Source organism: Sardina pilchardus, chromosome 13, assembly GCF_963854185.1.
Source record: "Sardina pilchardus chromosome 13, fSarPil1.1, whole genome shotgun sequence".
Classification (NCBI taxonomy): domain Eukaryota; kingdom Metazoa; phylum Chordata; class Actinopteri; order Clupeiformes; family Clupeidae; genus Sardina; species Sardina pilchardus.
In genome coordinates, this window is record NC_085006.1 from 789570 (window position 1) to 810878 (window position 21309).

A 21309-nucleotide genomic window follows, 5' to 3' on the forward strand; every position below is an offset into this window, starting at 1 on the left:
ATTGACTTCCGTAAAGCCCCCACCACCATCCCCACTCTAACTGTCAACAACCAGTCTATAGAGAGGGTGGACACATACAGGTACCTTGGGACAATGATTGACCATAAATTGAACTTCCATCATAACACAGACATCATCTACTCCAAATGCCAGCAACGTCTATTCTTCCTCAGAAAACTCCGTAGACTTCAGGTCCACTCATCAGTTCTGACAGCTTTCTACAGATGTTTCATTGAGTCCATAATCACCTTCAACATCACATCCTGGTTTGGGGCACTGTCCAGTATTCACCTGAACCCACTCAACAGAATCATAAAGCTAAGTGGTAAAATAATTGGCCAACAACAGGAATCACTCTCCAGCATATACAAAAGACGAACTGTGGAAAAAGCAACATGCATATCCAAAGACACCACTCACTTTCTCCATAGTCAGTACTGCCCCCTGCCCTCAGGACACAGACTCAGATCCCTCCCACTCAGAACAAACAGAGCCCTGGCTAGCTTTGTGCCTGCTTCCATTAGACTGTTGAACAGTCACTCTTAGTCTTCTTTTATGTATTTATGTATTTTATGTATTGTATTTATTATTATCTTTTAGAGAGTGTGTGTGTGTGTGTGTGTGTGTGTGTGTGTGTGTGTGTGTGTGTGTGTGATGGTATGTGCTGCTTCTCCACATGTGAAGTTCCTAACGGAAAAATAAAGTTCTTTGAATTTGAATTGAATTGAATTGAATAGAAGTAGCTAAATATTAGGCAATAAACCCTGAACTTACTTGTTAGTACAGAAATACTGCCTGCGATTAGTCAGCTCCCCCATCTGGGATAAAATGTTCAACTTTACTTACCCAGCAATTTTTGTCAATGATGACAAAAGGATGACTAAAGGAACTAGAAAAGCACTCAGAGAGCGCAGACCTCCACCAAGCGAAAACATAACCGCCTCCTGGATCCTCCTGGGTGATACAAATCACTCCCAAAATTGTTTCTTCCTTGGGTCATTTCATAACTTTTTGAGTTATCTTGCGAACAAACAGCTCCGGAATCCCGACGGTGTTCCAGATCACTCCAAAAATTCAATCGTTTCTTTCTTGGGTCATTTCATCGAAATCCATCCATTGCTTTTTTGAGTTATCTTACAGACAGACAGACAGACAGACAGACATGAAAATATAATCTCCTTGGCAGAGGTAATGACAAAAGGAATGACAAAATAGGCTGAAATCAATGGTTCCTGTATGAGTGAAAAATCATGAAATTTGGCACTGATATAATCACTCACAGCCTCTAGTCTGGGACAGAGGTTTGGCCTTATTCCCTTATCTAATTGAGAATTTATGGAAAATCATGGAGATTACTTAGCTGTTAAATGTTCAACCGTGGTATATGTTGCTTTCCCAGGTTTCACAATCATCATTGAGCCCTTTGAAGATAAGACTCCCACCATTGCCAATCCTGTGCTGCACTTCAGGTAGGTTAGTTTTGTTACTTTAACTGATTGGCAAATGTATTTCCATGTTTATTTCTCTGTTTTTTTTGTAACAGAAACTGCAGTTTTGACACTGGAAGTAATGCAGTTATTTTTTTGTAAGGGCTATAATAATTATGTTTGGGGTAGGGATGGGCATAATTAATCGACAGTCGTGGATTGATCATTAAGAATTCCGTCGATTACATACATTTGTAATCGATTAAACTAATGTAGGTTGCGTTGCGTAGTGTGAGTCTTGAAACAATTTAATTAATTTCACTGCGTGGCAACAGTTAAACATTTCACCAGCTGGGGGAAATGTTTGATGCCATTCTCAATTATATCGTGCCGGAATGTTGGTTTCAATGAATGTATAAGGGCAGCATATCATCTCAATGAACTTGTAGATTAGCCTGACGAGCCAGACCCACATCAAGATGTAGGGTCTGGACACTCACCGTAGACAGGGCTCAATCGGAGGGGTGGGATAAACAGTTGTCTTTCAAATTCCCTCCCCGCAATAGGATAACGCTAAACGAATCATCTTCTTGTTTTCAAGTAGCAGGATGCGTAACCTTCCCTCTCCACGCAATAGGATAACGCTAAGCGAATCATCTTCTTGTTTTCAAATAACAGGATGCGTTACCGTCGCAACTTCTGGTCGCATGTCAGTCACCATTATGTTAAGCCCTGTGATTGGATCGCTGGTGCTGGGGGTTCTCAGGCAGCTCCCTGCCTCAACGGAGCATTGCTAGACTGCCCCGCCAGCCAAATTACATTTGCTGCCGCTAGACCGCCAGGCCTCCTGTGAGCTTGCTTCTTTGTAACGTTGCTAATTTAATTCTAGCACGTTTTCCTCCCCAGATGAATTTTTAAATGAGAGAATGCATTTCAGATATAAAGTTGTTTGAGGGGGCAAGAGGGATCATGAAAAACAAGAAGTTAATACGGGGCAGGACGTTCATTTCGACAGTTGAGACTCTGCCTTGCATAGATACTTGGAGAGAGATCCATCTCCGTAGATCATTAGCTCTTTTCTTTTTAACACCATTAAAGTTTTCGTGAACAATTTTATGAAGGTTAGGGTAAATTTCTATACCAAGGTAAATAAAGGATGAACACACAGGGATGCCAGCTGGTAGGGAGGCCATCTTAGCTGCTTGGTTCAAAGGGAGAAGGGCAGACTTAGACCAGTTGATTTTATATCCTGCCATATTGTGGAACTCTTTGAATAGAGTTAAGACGTGTGGTAGGGACTCTTGAATATTAGAGAGAAAGAGAAGGCAGTCATCTGCGTATAGGGAGAGGAAGTGTCTAGAGTGATCAACAGTCATGGCGGATATTACCTCACTTTCTCTAATGGCCTGTGCCAGCGGTTCTAATGACAATGCAAACAGCAGAGGTGAGCAAGGGCAGCCTTGTCTTGTTCCTCTGTTTAAGCTAAAGGCTGCAGATTGAAATGTACCAGTAAGGACTGAAGCAGTGACATCACCATATAAAACGTTTAACATGGAAATGAATTTCTGCCCAAAGCCGAATTTCTCTAGGACCATCCAGACGTTGTCCCAGCCCTAACTAGGTGGCGTTATAGAATCCCTAAGCCAGTGGTTCTCAAACTTTTTCTTTCATTCCCCACTTTGATCAAGGGGGCTTTCTCGAGCCCCACCTGTCCATCATCGCTCTATAGAAAGTATAGGTCAAGCTCAAAATTGTCATATTTATAACGTCACTTGCTAAATATACATCAGTAGGCCTAACGAATAACAGTTAGGCTACTAAAGATAAATATCAGTTAAAGAATAGAGAAAATAAAAATCTTAATCAATGACCAATAACGTCAGTTTTTTGTTATTGACAAGGTGTCAATCCTTGCTTCAAAAAAAGCTGATTTCCAATAATACAGCAAAAGGGCCAACTATATGCTACCATTGTGTTATAAATGAAGTTTAACACTCAACCTCGTTCAAAATCTTATTCAGGTCAAGCCTTGACGCGAGCGCTTCCCTGAATGAAACAGTCCGTCTGTTGCGCATCGGGCACTACCCTCTTTAACACGACGATAGCATTTCTTTTACCTGCTTTCGTCTGTGCGCCAACCGAGCAAAGTCCCTCACAGTTTTTCCATTTGATGTCCTATTCTGCCAGGTAGACTAATTGTTGAGATCAATGTTGAATAGTTCATCTGCAGTGGCCCTACTTTTGGCATACTCGCAGAATAGAATATCTTCGCCCGCTGTCAAGTTAACAAAGCGGACATAAGCAATAACTTAACCACCTTTGTAACTGTCGGTGGCCTTGTCCACTTGCAAGGCAAAACATGTTTGCGTTTGTCAAGCACTTGTTCTTCGAGATCGCAGAACAGCAATTGTGTCGTCGGACAGATAGCCAAGATATCCTTCAATTTTACTGCGCTCGTCTCGAACATAAACAGGTTTTTTTTGTTTCCGCTGCAATTAAAATTCCGACATCAATCACTTTTTTCGGACTATGGTTCCAGGACAGACTAACATTTTCATCTGGTCAATGATAGGCCTACAAGAGTCTAGATAACCTTGTTTGTGTTTGTTTTGTGAGATGGAGGTGCATTCTCGTAATTATCAATAAAGGAAGGCACAGGCTACAGATTAAAAAGAAATCTCTGGTTTTTCACGTCAGCTCGCGCCCCACCTGGCATGTCTCTGCGCCCCACTAGTGGGGCGCGCCCCACAGTTTGAGAAACGCTGCCCTAAGCCACACCCTAGGCCAAAGCTCTGTCTCTGACTAGCAGTAGCAATAACACACAAGTCCACCAAATTTGGTTCATTTTCGTGAATGTATGCGTCAACCACAACAGACAACGCGCCGCTAGGTGACGCTATAGAGTCCCGAAGCCACACCTTAGGCCAGAGCTCTGTCTCTGACTAGAGGTAGCAATTCCACATGCAGCTGCCAAATTACATCCAAATTATAACCTTTTTTCTGCCTATGACACCAACTTCCTGTTTCTTTAATACGACGCCATAATTCAAACCTTCGCCATTTCAATATGCTTCGAAAATTCAAAAATCTGTTTGCAATTCCTCTCGGGCAACCCCTCAAGATCATTTTACTGCTCATATGATATGATTTCCAGAAACCGTCTAGGAGAAGTGTTTCAAAATACATAATGTCCAAAAATCATAATCATAATCATAACTCAAAGTCTTCTAAGATTTACTGTGTAGTTTCAATGTAAAAGTTGTTCAGATTAACTCATTGGCTGCCAGCGATTTTCAGTGCAGAGCGCTCCATACTGCCAGACGTTTTACAGCATTTTGATTGTTTTTCCAAGATCCACCGAACGGTGAGCTTTATGACTATGTAAACAGTAGACTCTCTTCTTTCACCAGGAAAAAACGGCATGTTTCTATCGTTTTCCGTTCTTTAGTAATCGTCAGTAGAACATGGGTTAGTTTTGCTAAAAACACCTGTTTTTGACCAAAACATGGAGAAAACGATCTTTTTGTGAAAATCAACTTTTTAACGTTAGCGTTTCAGTAGTATGTCAACCACGATTGCACTGTTATCTCGTCAGTCTCGTCAAGGTTGCTAGGGACTCTGATGGTCGCTAAAGACTCAGAACAGGATGCTAGACTTAGCAAGCTAGCACTAGCAAGGTTGTTGTTAGTCTATATCGCAATATCCAATGTAAATGGATCATAGCGTTCACGTGTTTTCCATCCTTGATGTAAGAAGTAAGCATATTTATTCCCTGCATTGCGTGCAAACTAGATCCACTGTGGTCGATCTTCAGTGTGTTTGCTAGTTGTCTCTGCATGACTTGTGCACTCTAGGCAGATACTAATGATCCAAATGGCACTGTTGCCATCTAGAGGTTCGGATCGCTAGTGCAGTCTGTTTACAAGCCTGAAACTCTGCCAGATCGTTCCCAAGCCCACCCAGGAGCCCTCCCCATTGAAAACGGCAATTGACGTCTATAGACGTCAATGGCAGTCAACGTATGTGTCTAAATTGACGAGTTAATGAGTTAATACAACACATATGCCCACCAAATTTGGTTCATTTTCGTGCATGTATGTGTCAACCACAACAGACAACACGCTAGGTGGCGCTATAGAGTCCCTGAGCCACACCCTTGGCCAGAGCTCTGTCTCTGAGTAGCGTTACCAATTCCACATATACAGTTAAGCCCAAAATTATTAGCCCCCCTGAAATTTTGGAACATTACTGTAAAATTCTCCCTAAATTTTTCATCCCTGATCAAATTTCAAAAATCAAACATTTGCCAGTGTTATTATGTAGAATCTGGTGCATTTTGGAGTGTTAATATTATTATTAGGAATGCTTAATCTCAAATAGTGTGAAAAGTAGAGTGGTCAAAATTATTAGCTCCCCATGTGATTTCTTTGCTTTTAAACACACACGACCAACCTGTCACCTTTCAAGCCGCACCTTTGCAGTCAGTTAATGTCCAGACAATACCTGAACACCCAATCATCATTGATTGTTTACCTAAAGACTTCAAGGAACAGGCCTACAGGCACTTAAACACCTGTCTGAGAGGGGACTGTCTTTACAGGCATGCTGAAGATAAAGGAAATCTGTCTGGACCTCAGAAAGAACATCATTGAGGTCTATAATATGGAGAAAGGCTATACTGTAATCAGGGCTGTACACTGCGAGCACCTCGTCGCAAATGCGAGGAAATATATATTAGTGCTAGTTGAAAATATGAAATGGGAGCACAGGTGCGAGTACTGAATTCAACCCTTTTATTCGCATTTTGCTCCTAAAAATCCACACCAAGTGGATCAAAGTATAGGCTAGTACAATTTTCGCGCATCTGTATACAAATTTCATAGTTGACAACTCTAACGCTCCTGGCTGGAAACTCACGCTTTCAGCATCAACCTCGCTGTCTCTCACACACGCAAGAAATGTCACTCCAAAACCATTCTTCTTTTTCTTCAATCTGTTCGTTATCAGTTGGTGACTTTGTAGCGATTAGCCTACCGTTGAAACGGCAAACCATGATAAGAATGTTGACTATATAGCCTACAATTACCGTGTTCATTTCAAATATTATTATTATCACGGTTGATAAACACGGTGTGGAAACTGTGTTAGCTTCACCCCAGCCTGCATTTGACATAGGCCTGGTTGACTTCTATGAGAGAAATCCGACTGATTCTGTTGTCTAAATGATGGATTTAACCACAATTTGGTGTAGGCTACACCTGCTTTAAAAAGGCGGAACATTTTCATTGCAAATGTGCGCATCATATAGCCACTCTGCGTCTTTGTATGGAGGTTACATTTACATTAATTCCATTCCACTAACGTTATCAGGAGAATACCGTAACGTTTTATTTTGAGCTCTGGTTGTCACTCATTGGATATAACAGATATAGCCTACCAAACTCCAAGACGAGTCATGGTAGAGTAAGTTAAGCACCCAGCCAATTAAACATGACCAAGGAAAAAGTGACAACTCACGATGCCATGCCATGGTAGGCTACCTAAATCATAGAAGTTACTGGACAGTGGACACTCATCTTTTCTATTACACCAGAAATATTTGTCTTTACCTTTGTTTGTTTTTTGAACATTTAAGTTATTTAATGAAAACATGATGTATCCTTGAACTATGCTTGACTCTTTTCCTAAAACCGAATGAAACCTAATTATGTTCACGTACATAAAGTGACAGGCACTCAATTAGACCTACACACCACCCCTGTAATATCATTACAGTGTAATCAATATGAAGTATTCAGTTTACTGAATATTTTAAGCTATAAGTATTTATGCAGATCCTAAAATGCTATAAATTGATAACAAAATGTATACAAATTCTGAATTCAAAATATGAAATAGAAACAAGACAAGCCATTTTCTGTGTGTGTAGGGTTTAGAATAGAATAGAAGAATAGAATATATACTTTTTTGATCCCGTGAGGGAAATTCAGTTCTCTGCATTTAACCCAATTTAACCGAATTAGTGAACACACAGCACACAGTGAACACACAGTGAGGTGAATCACACAACCCAGAGCAGTGAGCTGCCTGCCCAACCAGCGGCGCTCGGGGAGCAGTGAGGGGTTAGGTGCCTTGCTCAAGGGCACTTCAGCCGTGGTGGACTGGTCGGGGATCGAACCGGCAACCCTCCTGTTACGAGCCTGATGCGCTAACCAGTACACCACGGCTGCCCCCGGTTTGAGCAGAGACTATGATTGCCACTGCTGTGAATGATCTGTATCCTGCTTAAGGCAAGAAGGTTTTCAAGGAAATGTCATAGTGCTCCTAAATTTTTTTCTGTGCTCCTAAACTTTTTCATTTAGGAGCACCTGTGCTCCTAGTGAAAAAGCTTAGCGTACAGCCCTGACTGTAATCTCTAGATTCTTCACAGTCTGTAGAACAGCCGTGCAAGGCATCATTACAAAGTACAAAGAGTTCCAAGTTTGTGCATAACAAACCTAAGTGTGGATGAAAATGCTAAATATCTCAATCTAGAGAGAACAATCATCAGGGATGTTAGCAAGCATCCTTGCACATCCGCCAAAATGATAGTTGCTGACCTTGAGACCTCTGGGGTTAAAGATTTTGCGTGAGAAAATGGATGTATGGCGTGAGTGCGTGTGTAAACGGGCAAAATCGTGTGTCACACGCCGAAAGCGTGAGAGTTGGCAGCTCTGTTAGTCTATACAGCAATATCCAATGTAAATGGATCATACCGTTCACATGTTTCCATCCTTGATGTAAGAAGTAAGCATATTTATTCCCTGCACCGCGTGCAAACTAGATCCACTGTGGTCGATCTTCAGTGTGTTAGCTTGTTGTCTCTACATGTGCACTCTGAAGGCAGATAATCATCGAAATGGCACTGCTGTCATCTAGCGGTTCGGATCGCTAGTACAGTCTGTTTACAAGCCTGAAACTCTGCCAGATCGTTCCCAAGCTCACCCATGAGCCCTCCCCATTGAAAAATGCAATTGACGTCTAAAGATGTCAATGGCAGTCAACGTATGTGGTAAAAATAAGGTCTTATTTTTTCCAAATTAGGTATCATTTTTTCAGACTATCAGGTGTCCTATTCTTATTGAAATTCTATCTGCTTACATACCTGCAAACTTGTCGCTTTTCGGCGAAAATCGCCGTTTTCTTGGTCATTTAGGCTATGTGAATCGCGCAGAACCGGAGAGTTGCCCTTCAGCTGGCATGCAGGCTAGAATTGTGAAACATAATCATTTTAATACTCATATCAAAGTAAAGTGGATAGGCTTGCTTTGTGCAAATGTTTTTTTTTATTATTATTATTATTGCAAACCACAGTATGTTTCAGCCATTCATGTCTGTAGTAATACTGTCAATAAGTAGGCTATTGGGACACAATGCTGGCAGCACCACTGAGCAAGAAACAAACAGCTCTCCTCCTAGAAGTTCAGATACTGCAATAACATAAAAAAGCTCTTATAATTGTTGTAGCCTAATTCAAACCTAATTCAAACATAGTTCCTCTCTCTCTCTCTCTCTCTCTCTCTCTCTCTCTCTCTCTCTCTCTCACACTCACACACACACACACACACACACACCGAATGTGCACGAATGCACACACACTCACTCACACACACACAAACACCGAATGTGCATGAACGCACGTGCACGCACGCAGGCACAAGACAGATAATGTTAGCCTAAAGTTACAGTAGGAAGGGGAGAGAAGCGCAAGAGGGATGTCACACACAGACAAACACATACATTAACGTTACCCCGAGATAGTTAAAAAAGCTCTGAATTGTTGTAGTCTAAAGCCTAATTCAAATATAGTTCTTCTCTCTCTCTCTCTCTCTCTCTCTCTCTCTCTCTCTCTCTCTCTCTCTCTCTCTCTCTCTCTCTCTCTCTCTCTCTCTCTCTCTCACACACACCGAATGTGCACGAATGCACACACACTCGCTCACACACACACACACAAACACACCGAATGTGCATGAACGCGTGCGCGCACACACACGCACACAGGCACAAGACAGATAACGCAGCAGTAGGAAGGGGAGAGAAGAGCCAGAGGGATGTCGCACTGACTGACACACACATACACTCACATTAACGTTACCTCGAGATAGTTCTCATTACCGAGTCCAGTAGGCTAATCTACCGTTAGCGCCCCAACGCCTGCTCTATAGTCTTCTAAGTTTCATGCAAATTCTCAATGCGGCTAATAATAACTAGTCGTGCTATGATGGTAACTAAGTTCACATCGACAGTACATGCAGATAACTTTGCTCTTATCAACTGACCCTGGCAATGTTTTAAAACTAAACTTTCCATTTATTAGTTTGTTAGCAGCCCATTTTAACGTCTTCAGCTAGACATCTAAACAATGGCATTGTGGGGCACGCTTACTGTTACAGCCGGGTCCTGTAGTTTTTCTAACGTGGCCACAGCAGTTTATGAAAAAACTTGTCACAGGTCAGGAAGAGCGTTAATCTCGCGATAAAAAAAAATAACGCTGTTAAAATTGTTTTGCGTTAACGCGTTAATAACGCGATATTTTTGACAGCACTAATATATATATATATATATATATATATATATATATATATATATATATATATATATATATATAGTACTGTATGTGTGTGTGTGTGTATACATAAATATATAATATAAGCAATTTTTTATATGCACCCCCCCCCCCTCCAAAAACTACTCTGCTCTAAATCTATTCCTTTTTGTATATACCCTATAAATTTGCACCTACAACGAGGGTAGGTGAAGCGCGTTCCCGAACACCTTCTTTTCCTCTGAAGAAATATCCAATCTTCATCAATGACATACCATTGTACCTTATGGTGCGGAAAACGAACATACATGACTCTCCAGTTATATATAATACCTCCATGCTCAGAGCTAAATTGATACCCACTAAATTGAAGATAGATGAAGAGGGGAATTTCTGCATCATGTCATTTTAATTATGTAATATTAAAGATGAACTGAACTGAAATAATTAACGTTGAAGACGTGTTGGTTATCACAATTACAAATAAATTGCACTAAAAATTTGAATTAAAAAAATCAATACATAGCCTATTTTAAGCAACACAAAAAAAATGCGTTTGTTAGTATTAGAACGCTCAATTCCAATGACGTCACTGGCATGGTAGGGCCTCAGAAGCAACAGCTGCAACATATGATATACTCACGAAAATGAGCTATTTTAATGTCATGGGTTACACATTTTGAGCATCTGATGGACAGGCATGTAGTGTCTGACTATCACCAGATGGGGGACGATCAGTTTCAGGCCCCAGCACCCCTTAGGTTAAGAAAAAACGTTGACACAATCAGACGCACGCCTATAGTCACTTTGCGCCGATAAACGCTATAATACAACATTATGCAGGATTAAACAGAAATCACGACTAGAATAATTTTGTTGACAGGCAGGGGGTAGAGAGAATAAAATACAGATGATCAATTTCGTCATCATATAGCAGTTTGATGGAGTAGGCTATTCTTGAAACTGGTTCTCAAACTTTTCATCCTAGCCTACCTGTTCAACGTGCAGTCCTATAGGCTATATTAAAAAAAACCGTAGCCCAATTATATGCCCACGTATGCCTGCTTTAAAATGAAAGGGGAAAAAAATAATTCCAGCTAGTCAATAAGGAATACTGATGTATAATATTAGCCTTAATGTGCAGTAAGCAGAATAGGCATGGCTGCATAATCTGATCAAAATGTCACAGCTGTTTTGAATTATGGTTATGGGATTTGGCAGACGCCTTTGTCGAGTTAAGGCTATGTTTATTGTTAAGCATTCAGCTATTGTATTTGTGCCACCACGTACTGACCGACAAGGAAATCGCTTGCTAAGATCTGCACTTATACCCAAGTGCACGGAGAAGTTTTGCCGTGTATTGTAGGCAAGTGCAGAGTTGGCAGATTTGTTCGTTGTGGATGCTGATGGATATTGCACTGATGGATTTTGCACGGATGGATATTCCACGGATACCTCGTAGCCTACTATGGACAGCTATTTCTGCGATTTGAACTCAGACATTGAACTTGAACTGCATTAACAATCTGCCCTGAGACGGTGAACATCAGCTAGCTTCAGGGTGAGTAGAAAGGGACATCGTGTAACAGACCCGCTGTGGTTGTTAGCAGCTTATAAACGCATTATGATCGTGATATATCGTCGGAGTCATGACTTAATATGGAGTCTATGGTCAGAGTGCTGGCTTGTTTAGTTTGACATAAGACGTGTTTCTAACGTGTTTAGAGGCTGGAAGTGAGCCCTTTCCCTAGGTTGGATCGTTTGTAGCTTGTTTTGTGACTATCCCAGTCTGTCAGTTTTTTTTTTTTGAACGCTAAGGCCTACAGTTAGCTTTATTTGTGTGTGTATGCGATTATACGTTTTTGTATTTTGACGACAACGTTACATCCAGCCTTTTGCCTAGTAGACATGCTGGGGATAACTAAACCCCTGCCTGGCGTTTGCGTTTCAGCGCCCTGTTTTGCGGCAGATAGCATCGGTGGTTTGTTCTACACCGCACGTACGGTAGCATCACTTGACTCGTGGAAACTTTTTTCAAAATCCACTTGGGCTTGTAAGATGTTGTAAAGTGACTTTCTGTCACCGACCCTGTTGTGTCAAAAGCACAGCTCTCTAAATAGCTTGTTGACTTAAAAAAAATGTTTGCTACAGACTCGAAATCCTTGGCTGTCGGAGGGCTAGCCAGTTTAGGCAGATAGGACTAACTATGCGTTGAGGGCTGGTTCCTTGTCAAAGTACCCTGCGGGGAAAAGGTTACTCAACCCCAGCTGTTACCTTATACATTTCATTACTGCAGCCAGGGGCCAAGTCCTGTTAGTTTCCGTGTCCTTAGCCATGTCAGTTAGCCCAAATGGGCTCTTGTTAGCCACAGACTCACTATCTACGATGCTGCGCAACTAGTGCTAGTCATAGGCGCTAGACTGACCTACCATGCCAGTGACGTAGCTGGTTGTTGAAATCCAACATGGCGGCGCCCGTGTAACAACAACACCACTTTCACCGTATCATTTTGTCCCTTTTAACAAATCCAGCCATTTTAATCATTGTACCAATGAGAAGAAATACAATATATCTGTTATATCACATTTACTTCAAATTTCAGTTCAGTTCATCTTTAACATAATCAATATCAATCACATTATTCTGTGTATATTTTCCCTTTTTTACTGATGAGATTTTGTGGTTTTGATATCAACTGGCTCACTTCATTTTATTACTGAATTTCACCATTCTGAAAGCTCTTGTCTGTCTGCAGTTGTATGGATGCTTCTATTGCCATCAAGCCAGTGTTTGAACGGTTCCAAACAGTCATCATCACCTCAGGGGTAAAAGTCAATTTTCAGAAATTATTTTTTTTAATCTATGCTGTACATGTATGTAACCGAGTTTCGCTTTAGGTACTTGTCAGAATGCTTTAACTTATATTACTTTCTGATGATGGCATTTTTTGTCTCCTATTTTCAAGACACTGTCTCCTTTGGATATCTATCCCCGTATTCTGGATTTCTGTCCAGTCACTATGGCATCTTTCACAATGACACTGGCACGAACCTGTCTGTGTCCCCTGGTAAGTATCTTGATCTGTTATCTTCTCTTCCGCACTTCCTTACAGATGTTTACTAAGATTTAATTTTGAATGTAACGGTGCACAGAAAAAAGACTAACGTTTGGATGTTCACTTGTGTTGCCCCCGGATGACCGGTACGAATGTTTTGTTATGTGTCCGCCCGTACACCAGTCATCAGCGGTTGAATCTAAAAGGCCAGGGACCCACTGTCAAGTGAAGTTACGCTCTTACCTATTTGATGTCAATAACCTAAGACTTCTGTTTATACAGATAGACACCAGAATGTCTTTTGGAAGGTGATCAAGTCTTCCAAGAGAATATCCAGGCTTTATTAGTATCAGAAGTCTCTAAACATCCAGGTCTTGACAGTTGGCTAACGCGTAAATGATTCGGTTTCAGTGAACAGCTGAAACCCAGGTTATTTTCAGTATTTGCTTAGATTCAAGAAATAAACCTTAGACTCAGAAAGAATAGAAAAGAATCACAGAATGGAGAAATTATCTTACCATCCTGTTTGGAAAGTGGTATGCTATTCGTCCCAAAACATAATAAAAGCTGAAAGAATCGGACGTTGGTCTTTTTACTTCAGCACTTTTAAATACAGCAAAAATGCGACACAATACAGCTTGTTGGTCACAATATGTAGAAAAAAGGTAATTCCATTTTGTGGTGGAAAAAGAAAAAGAAATGGAATGAATCCAATAGTGTCGTAAAAAGCAAAAATAGTCAACATGAATTCTCGTTCAGTAATCTCCCTTGTCCGAGGGTAAGGCCACGAGCAGCAGGTGTGATGATGCGGAGTTCCGATGCTCGCTGGTGCACTAAGTTTCGGGCCGCATCCTTGGCTTCGTGATGAAGTACGGAGTTCACCTAATGACTATCGCAAGCAACAGAGTAACACAACACGTAAGACGAGGAAAGAAGAAGAAGCCCCGGACTTTGGTTGACCTGCTACTTATAGTCCTAATTTTCCCGTGACCCCATGGTCCTCCCCTACATATTCCTGGGGCGAACCCCTCTTCACAGAACTTCATGGAAACTAAACTTACTTCAGAACATTCTAGAGAGACAAAGGTACACATCTCTGTGTTACAGATCGGCGCTTTGCATGCATTCACTGTTGACGAGAACATTCTAGTTGAGACAGAGATGCATTCAATATAGGCATTTACAGGTTTTAACATACAAACAGTTTACATTTGGTAACAGGCATTAGGCTTCATATGTAGCATACATATTATATTCTATTGAGAGTACTTGGTTACATTGTAGGCTACCTAAACATGTTGGTTGGTTATGTAAAGACGTCACTTTTCTGGACCAATGAGGGAACAGAGAGCGGCCGAAGGAAAAACTTGTGAAGCAGCCGCGCACTGTTGAAAACATCAATTAATTCCAAGCCCCTGCTAAACCTAATAAAGCTATCTCCGCTGAATATGGAAAGTTTCAGTTCAAAGTAAAGTCAATAACCGTAGTAGGTTGATAAATCCACAATATTAGCTGTTAAGGAGAATGCCTTACTGTTCTCATGACACTCGTTTAGTCCCTAGGAATAATGTTTGTGGGTATCTTCCTCGGCCGTTTTAATCGGGCAGTTCCTCTTACACACTACTCGTCCCGGTTGCTGAAATAAGGCAGAGACTGCAGTGCTGACTCGGGCCGCTTTGAGCTGCAATACTCTGAAACCCAATGTGTGATACGCCTGGTCTACCAAAACCTTATGTTAGAGGGCTCAGGCTGAACTAAGGTGAGGCCGTCTCGCACGGACCACCCACTGGGGAACTGCTCATCGCTAACTCCGGTGCAATAGCCAGTTCTTCTGCAGCGTACTACTTCAGCTGACTTAACTTCTACGGCGGCAAAGCTAAGTCCCAGCCTTTCGCTGTGCCAAACACCGTTACCTATCACTACTACGCTGATCTCTAAGTACAAGAAAGGGTTAGCGGATTAGCATAACAATTTATTTGTCAGGTACAAGTTAAGAATTTAATACATTACAAGAAGCAAGCATCTAAATGAATAATATGAAAGTTACAAAAAACAGGTTCAGGAAATACTCAGGCTAAGATACAAAACAGACAGAGAATGAAACATACTTTACCAGCTCAGAGGAAGATGACTACACACCTAAGTGTGGAAGCCCATAGCTAATAGAGACTCCATGAATAATGGGTTGTCTACCCTTATATAGGCTACAAAGTTTGTGATTGGTTCACACAGTGATAGAGCAGGTAACATGAATGGAGATCACATGATGAGTACTGTAGGTGAAACTGAGACCATTGTTGTAGTGAAACCACTTGAGTAAATCAATCAAGACATGACAATACATTTGGTTATATTTCCTGGTCCAAGTTGACTTCTGAGGACTTTGGACAAACATGTGACAGGAGGTCCACAATAGGCCCACACTTATGATTGAAAGGAATGTCATCAGCCTGGGAATTTAGATCCTTACAGTTACGTTCAAACATGGTAGGCTACACAGTTTTTGATTTGATTTGATTTATTTGACCAACTCATATTTAAAATAAAAGAACATGATACAGATCATAGACCGCACCATCTCTTTCAACAAGAAAGTCAGGATTACACAAAAAAGCCCTGAGGCTTATTTCCATTGTGGTCACCATTTACGTTCATACGGAGTATGTTACATTCAGGATTACATTGTTGTGGTTTATTTAATCAGGTAAAAAAAGGCATGTCTTTATTGAAGGCACGTAAGTCGTTTTATAGTATTTTCATACATTTTTATTTTCACACATTATTCCCCAAATTTAGCCCCATATCTAACGTAATACTTCTTGTATGTTTTATTAGTCAGCACTTTCATATAGCATAAAATGTTCACGTTGTTCAGTCATTCTGTCGTTTATTGCATAATAATTTCATAGCATCATTCATCCAGTTTTCACAACTTTCAGTCTCACACGTTCCTCATCACCAAGCATTCATTTCAGTCTTTCGGAGCTCTTTGGTGAAGTAGGCCGAATCACACACTCTTCAACAGTTACGCACATTCCTTCTCTTTCATACAAACTGGCGCACTTAATTCAAGAGTGGTTAGCGGGACAACTGTGTACACATCACTATATTCTGTTACGTTACTTTCTTTATCTACCTAAGCATGGTTTTCAAGGCAGGTGTCCCCATATCTGGCTGATTTGCGCTGACGCAAAAGCAGCGAAGTGGGCGCGAATTCACGCATGCGTTCGGTGCTCCATGGGTGGGGCCTAGGAGACACGACACACTACATCTTCATCAGAGTCTATTGGAAACATGGGCAAGAGTGCCCAATTTGTTAGAAGGGAATCCTCATCAGGTGTGAAGGGGCTGTACCCTTAATTAGTTTCCATGGGATGCACTCATTCAATTGTCACACCCAAGTGAATAGACATACACTATATTGCCAAAAGTATTGCCTTGCCTAATATCACATGCCTTGACTCACATACAGTCATGGCTGAAAGTGTTGGCACCCCATGCTAAAGTTAACTAAAAAGAGGAATATAAAATCATCTTTTGGAAATTGACCTTAATGCCTTAAGTAATACAATTTGGATATATCCAACCTTTAACCCTCTGGAGTCTAAATCCCCCCCTGGGTATTTGAAAAACTACATATAACATATAAGTGGCACCATTAGAAACCTCTAATCAACTAGTTTCCAAATATATATGTTTTAAAAGAGAATGTATCAATGGCACTTTGTAAAAACAATAAAAGAAAATCCAAGGATTTCAGTCCTCTCACCTGCAGCAGGCCCATTCAAAAAGCCCATTGAACTTAAGTTGCATTTGAAAGAGACACTCACTAAGTGACCCATTTAGTCTGACTTTTTTTCCCCCAATTTGTAGTAAAACTACATAACATTCTTAAATGTTCTTTTTACTTATATGGAGCCAACACCATTGTTTTCAAGGTTCAAAAGTCTTAGCTCAATATATTTATAGTGTCTTTTTTACCTTTGACCTTTAACCTTTGAAAATCGTTTTTTAAATAGTTGTGTTTACACTGAATTATAATAAAAAGTAATTTCATTACATCCACTTTACTCTCCCATAATTAGTGTGGAGGACCTCTAGAATATAACCATATGTGCCACTTTTGCATAGATGTTTTTAGTTAGATGAAAAATATAAAAATCTCAAGGTATACCTGACTGCCTCAAAGTGCCTGAAAAGGCCCGGGACTTCCAAGTGTTAAGGACACCAATTTTGTTTGTGAATGAATAATGTATCATAAATGAATAAATGTTCCTCCTTAAAATACTGGGGTCATAGGTGTTGGCACCCCTGTGTTAACCCTATGTACTCAATTCCCATAGAGGCAGGCAGATTTTTATTTTTAAAGGCCACTTATTTCATGGTTCCAGGATACCATGCATCCTGCTAAGGTTCCCTTGGTCTTTAGAACTAAAATTGGCCCGCATCATGACACACCCTTCACCATACCTAGAGATAGGCATGGGCTCTGTTCGAAACGGGAAAAACTGCTGCCTTCTAAGATATCTAACTAGAGAGCAAGGCAGCAAAGGCCGTTCGAAACCGAAAAAACGATTTTCGCTGCCTTCTAAGATATCTTAAATTTCCCGAATAACGGTCAATTTTGAAGGCAGCATCGATGTACACTTCAAGCTGCCTTCTACTGATAATCCTTTGCGGCCACATCTGAATCAGCTGTGAAAACAAAACAAACATGGCTGCCGATATCGGTAAATGACTGCCGAATCTGTTGAAATGTCATTTGTGTGACGTTATTTCGCTTGGATTTGTAGAAAGTGGATTGAAAATAAACAATTTACTATCTGGTTATACCATTGTTGTACCCACTAATAACGCCTGGGCCCGTATTCACAAAGATTTTATCTTCGCACTAAGAGTACTCCTAAATCGCGCTAAAAGATTTTAGCTAGGAGTTTTCCCTTAAAAGTTATTCCCAAAGCCTTTCAGACCTACTTTTAGTAAGGAGAAACGACAACTCCTAAACTAATAGTGAGTCTTCGTTGCTATGGTTGACGTCATTACTCATGCACGAGCTTGATTAAAGTGACCACCTTGATAGGCTGATGATTATAACGCGGGAATGATGGCAAAAACCTCCCCTACAATGACGAGTTGAGTGACAGGTGTTAGGTCTTAGCTGGTGAGAATGCGTGCGCTATGTCGGGCTGTGAAGGATGGAAGATGATGAATAAATAGACATAGCCTAAATGAATAAAGAGTAAAGCAAATACCCTAGGCATAATGAAACACTAAGGACTGGAGCAGTATCTTTGCAAAGACCATCGTAACAGGGGTTATACATTTCACAGTGTTCTCCCTCAGTTATCTCATCTGTCTTATATTAAATTTTTAGCCTTGTGTGACTTGATCCACTTGGCCATTTTAAGCCCCTCAATTTAGTCGCCTTTTTCATTTTTGACAACTTTTGGACATATTCTAAGGGGTCAATAAAGAGTAAAAATGGGATATAACATTTTTATCCTGTTTATAGGATGGCATTCCGATCCCTCAAACAGAAAAAAATGGGTTTAAACCCCATATTGTCCTTCTAATAGGTTCATAAAAATCGAGCCAACACCTCCTTCAGCCAAGACAATTTTTCATTTTTTCTAACTTCAGACATGTACAGAGGGGATATTAAAATGGACAGGTCGGATCTACCACATTCACATGGTCTACAAAGTGGCATACTATTGCAGGAGAAAATAACTGTTGGATTTGCATTTCATCTTGTCCTTGAAAAAAGGCAATGAAATTGGCATTTTTAGGAAAAAACACCATTTTGGCCATCTTTGAAGGCCCATAGCCTCGAAATACGAAAACTTACCATCTCAATTTTTTTTCAACATGTTCTCTTAGTCATGGACTATATATGTGTAAAGTTTTAAAAATGTGAGTGCTATCCATTCATGACCATAAGAGAACAAAAACAGTTTTTTTGTTTTTCATTGCTTTAAAAAAAATATGGGTTTGTTTCGATGAATAAGTCTTCAATGGTGGGAAGGACTATAATTCCTTTGTGATATTGGACAACTAAACAGGGTACTGCCCCAGTGTTCAAATTTTTAGAAAATAATATGGTAGGCTTAAGACAGGAGAGGGGTTTAAAAAAAAGTGGTGCTCATTAAATACAGGCATTTTCAGCCTTTTTTTAGGACACGTCTATCCACATTTGAAGAGCCATATCTCAGAAACTAAACAAGATACCAAGCAAAACATTTTGACCAAAAATCAGAAAAAACTGAGGACCATGGTGTCGGACCTGTTCCAACTGATATGGAATTGCCCATACGGCGGCCATCTTGAATTTTTGGACAAAATTTAACATGCCCCAAGTCTTAATCTGTTTCAATAGGGGTTCTGACCAGGAATCCATTGAGAAAACTTTGACAGAAAACTAGGCCCAAAAAGTTGAGCAAATGACCTGTCTATAAGCTTTATATTTCCATAGAGCCTAGGTAGCATAGTTTTAAAGACCAAAAGGTGCACCGAGGGGTTATCTACACCACTGAAAGCAGAATGTTCCTCCCTCTAAATTCCGGTAATTTTTAAGAAGCATATCTCGTATTTGCAGTGGCTTTGGTGGATGGTTTTACTGTTGCTGGAGAAAGGAACATCTACTGATTCAAAAACAATTGTCGTCTAATTGGGCCACTGTTGCGTTTTGTGTCCACTCTGGTGACTACAGACCCGCTCCTATAATCACAGTTGAGATCGCTACTCCGGGTGTGTGCGTATAAACCTTTTAGATTTTCAGTGAATCCCTCACTTTCTAAAAAGGTGTGTGTGTGTATACTATCTATAGCTTTTTTCCCCTTTTCGACTTTGTGAGGCGACTGCTCTGCGAAAAAGGGGAAGTAATTATCAGTGTCGTGTCTGTTGCAAAGGCCCCTTTTCAACGAGTTTAGGAGGCACGAAAGGACTGATACAAGGGAGAGGCTCTCTCCCTTTACGAAACAAAATCCTTAATCAGGAGTTCAGGGTCAACAAGTAGATATTTTATAGGAGGCTCTCCATATATCTATTTCATGTTAACTCTATTACCTGCAATCGTGCTTATAATTATGTGATTCTCCTCTAATAGGAGGACTTGGCCATTTACTGCATAAACTAATCTGTGACAATGATTTCTAAAAGTCTTCCTCCTGTTACAAAGGCTGTCGCCCGTCAATGGAGTGACAAAGGCGACCTATTCCTCGTGGTCACAGAAAGATTCATATTTAACTGTTCTAGTGACAGATTTCTATGACATAGAAGACAACTAGTAAATCTAGTTTGGGATTGGGAATTCAGATAATATTCTCCTCCTCGTGACGAGGGTGAATAGTTGGGGTTAAAGGGGTCCTATGTTCCTAATTGTAAGTTGTGTAACACGGCTGGGGGAAACAGTTTCTCTTATCTCACCGGAAACATACAACAAACTTGATCTAATTCTATTGACAGGGCCAAGTGATTCAATATGGGCTTTTTCTAGGACAAATCTATATAGCACTCATGGCATATAACAGATCTAATTGATAATTTATACACCGTTTTTACATACATTAGTTACTAAAAACAGAATTCCGTATCTTTGCTTGTGTGATGTGCATTTGGACCTTTTAAAGGCCCCCGACCTTTATTCTATACAGAACCATGCCCGCTAAATAAATTCCGGTTGGTTTTGTGGCTGCTACAGTGCATAGGACTTCCCTTCCTAAATACACGGCTGAGTTCGCTACTCCAGTGTATGTCAGTGTATTGTGCAGTAAGCATTAACAGTGTCTTAGAAAGTAAGCCCTCAAACGGACAAACTTACCAGCTTCCTGCCTGGTCTCCTCTGTAGGCGTGCGCCTCTTGCAAGAAGTTCAATATTCTCGTTGACACAGGGGAGGCAAAGAAAACTCGAAGAAAGACTCTGCTACCTTTTAACAGAATCCCTAACCAAGGGTTAGGGTCTTGACTTTAATGAAGATAAAATAATAAAAATAAAAACTTCTTGCTCTCAGTCGATGATGTCTAGAAGAGGTGTTGGAGAGCTGTGTGTGTCTGCCCCGGTAACAGGACACTTTTGTATTTCTCTAGCTGAACTTCAATCTATCACCTTTTATCACAGTCAGCTGTTTGTCTATCTCTTGTTTCTTTTTCTGATGGCTTCCCACAACTCTTCACACCTAACTTTTCGACACAGCTCACAGATGTTGCCTATACATGGCTCTATGCAGAAACTATTAAACTTAAAA

General features: G+C 40.6%; 1 protein-coding gene across 1 annotated transcript in view; it reads left to right on the plus strand.

Annotated features, from left to right (window-relative positions):
• Positions 1-21309, plus strand: part of ercc2 (excision repair cross-complementation group 2) — a 121382-nt gene that overhangs the window by 77881 nt on the left and 22192 nt on the right. The window contains exons 13-15 of the mRNA XM_062552363.1: positions 1400-1469; positions 12767-12836; positions 12977-13078. Coding sequence (XP_062408347.1) covers positions 1400-1469; positions 12767-12836; positions 12977-13078 — 242 coding nt within the window. The remainder of the gene's footprint in view (positions 1-1399; positions 1470-12766; positions 12837-12976; positions 13079-21309) is intronic.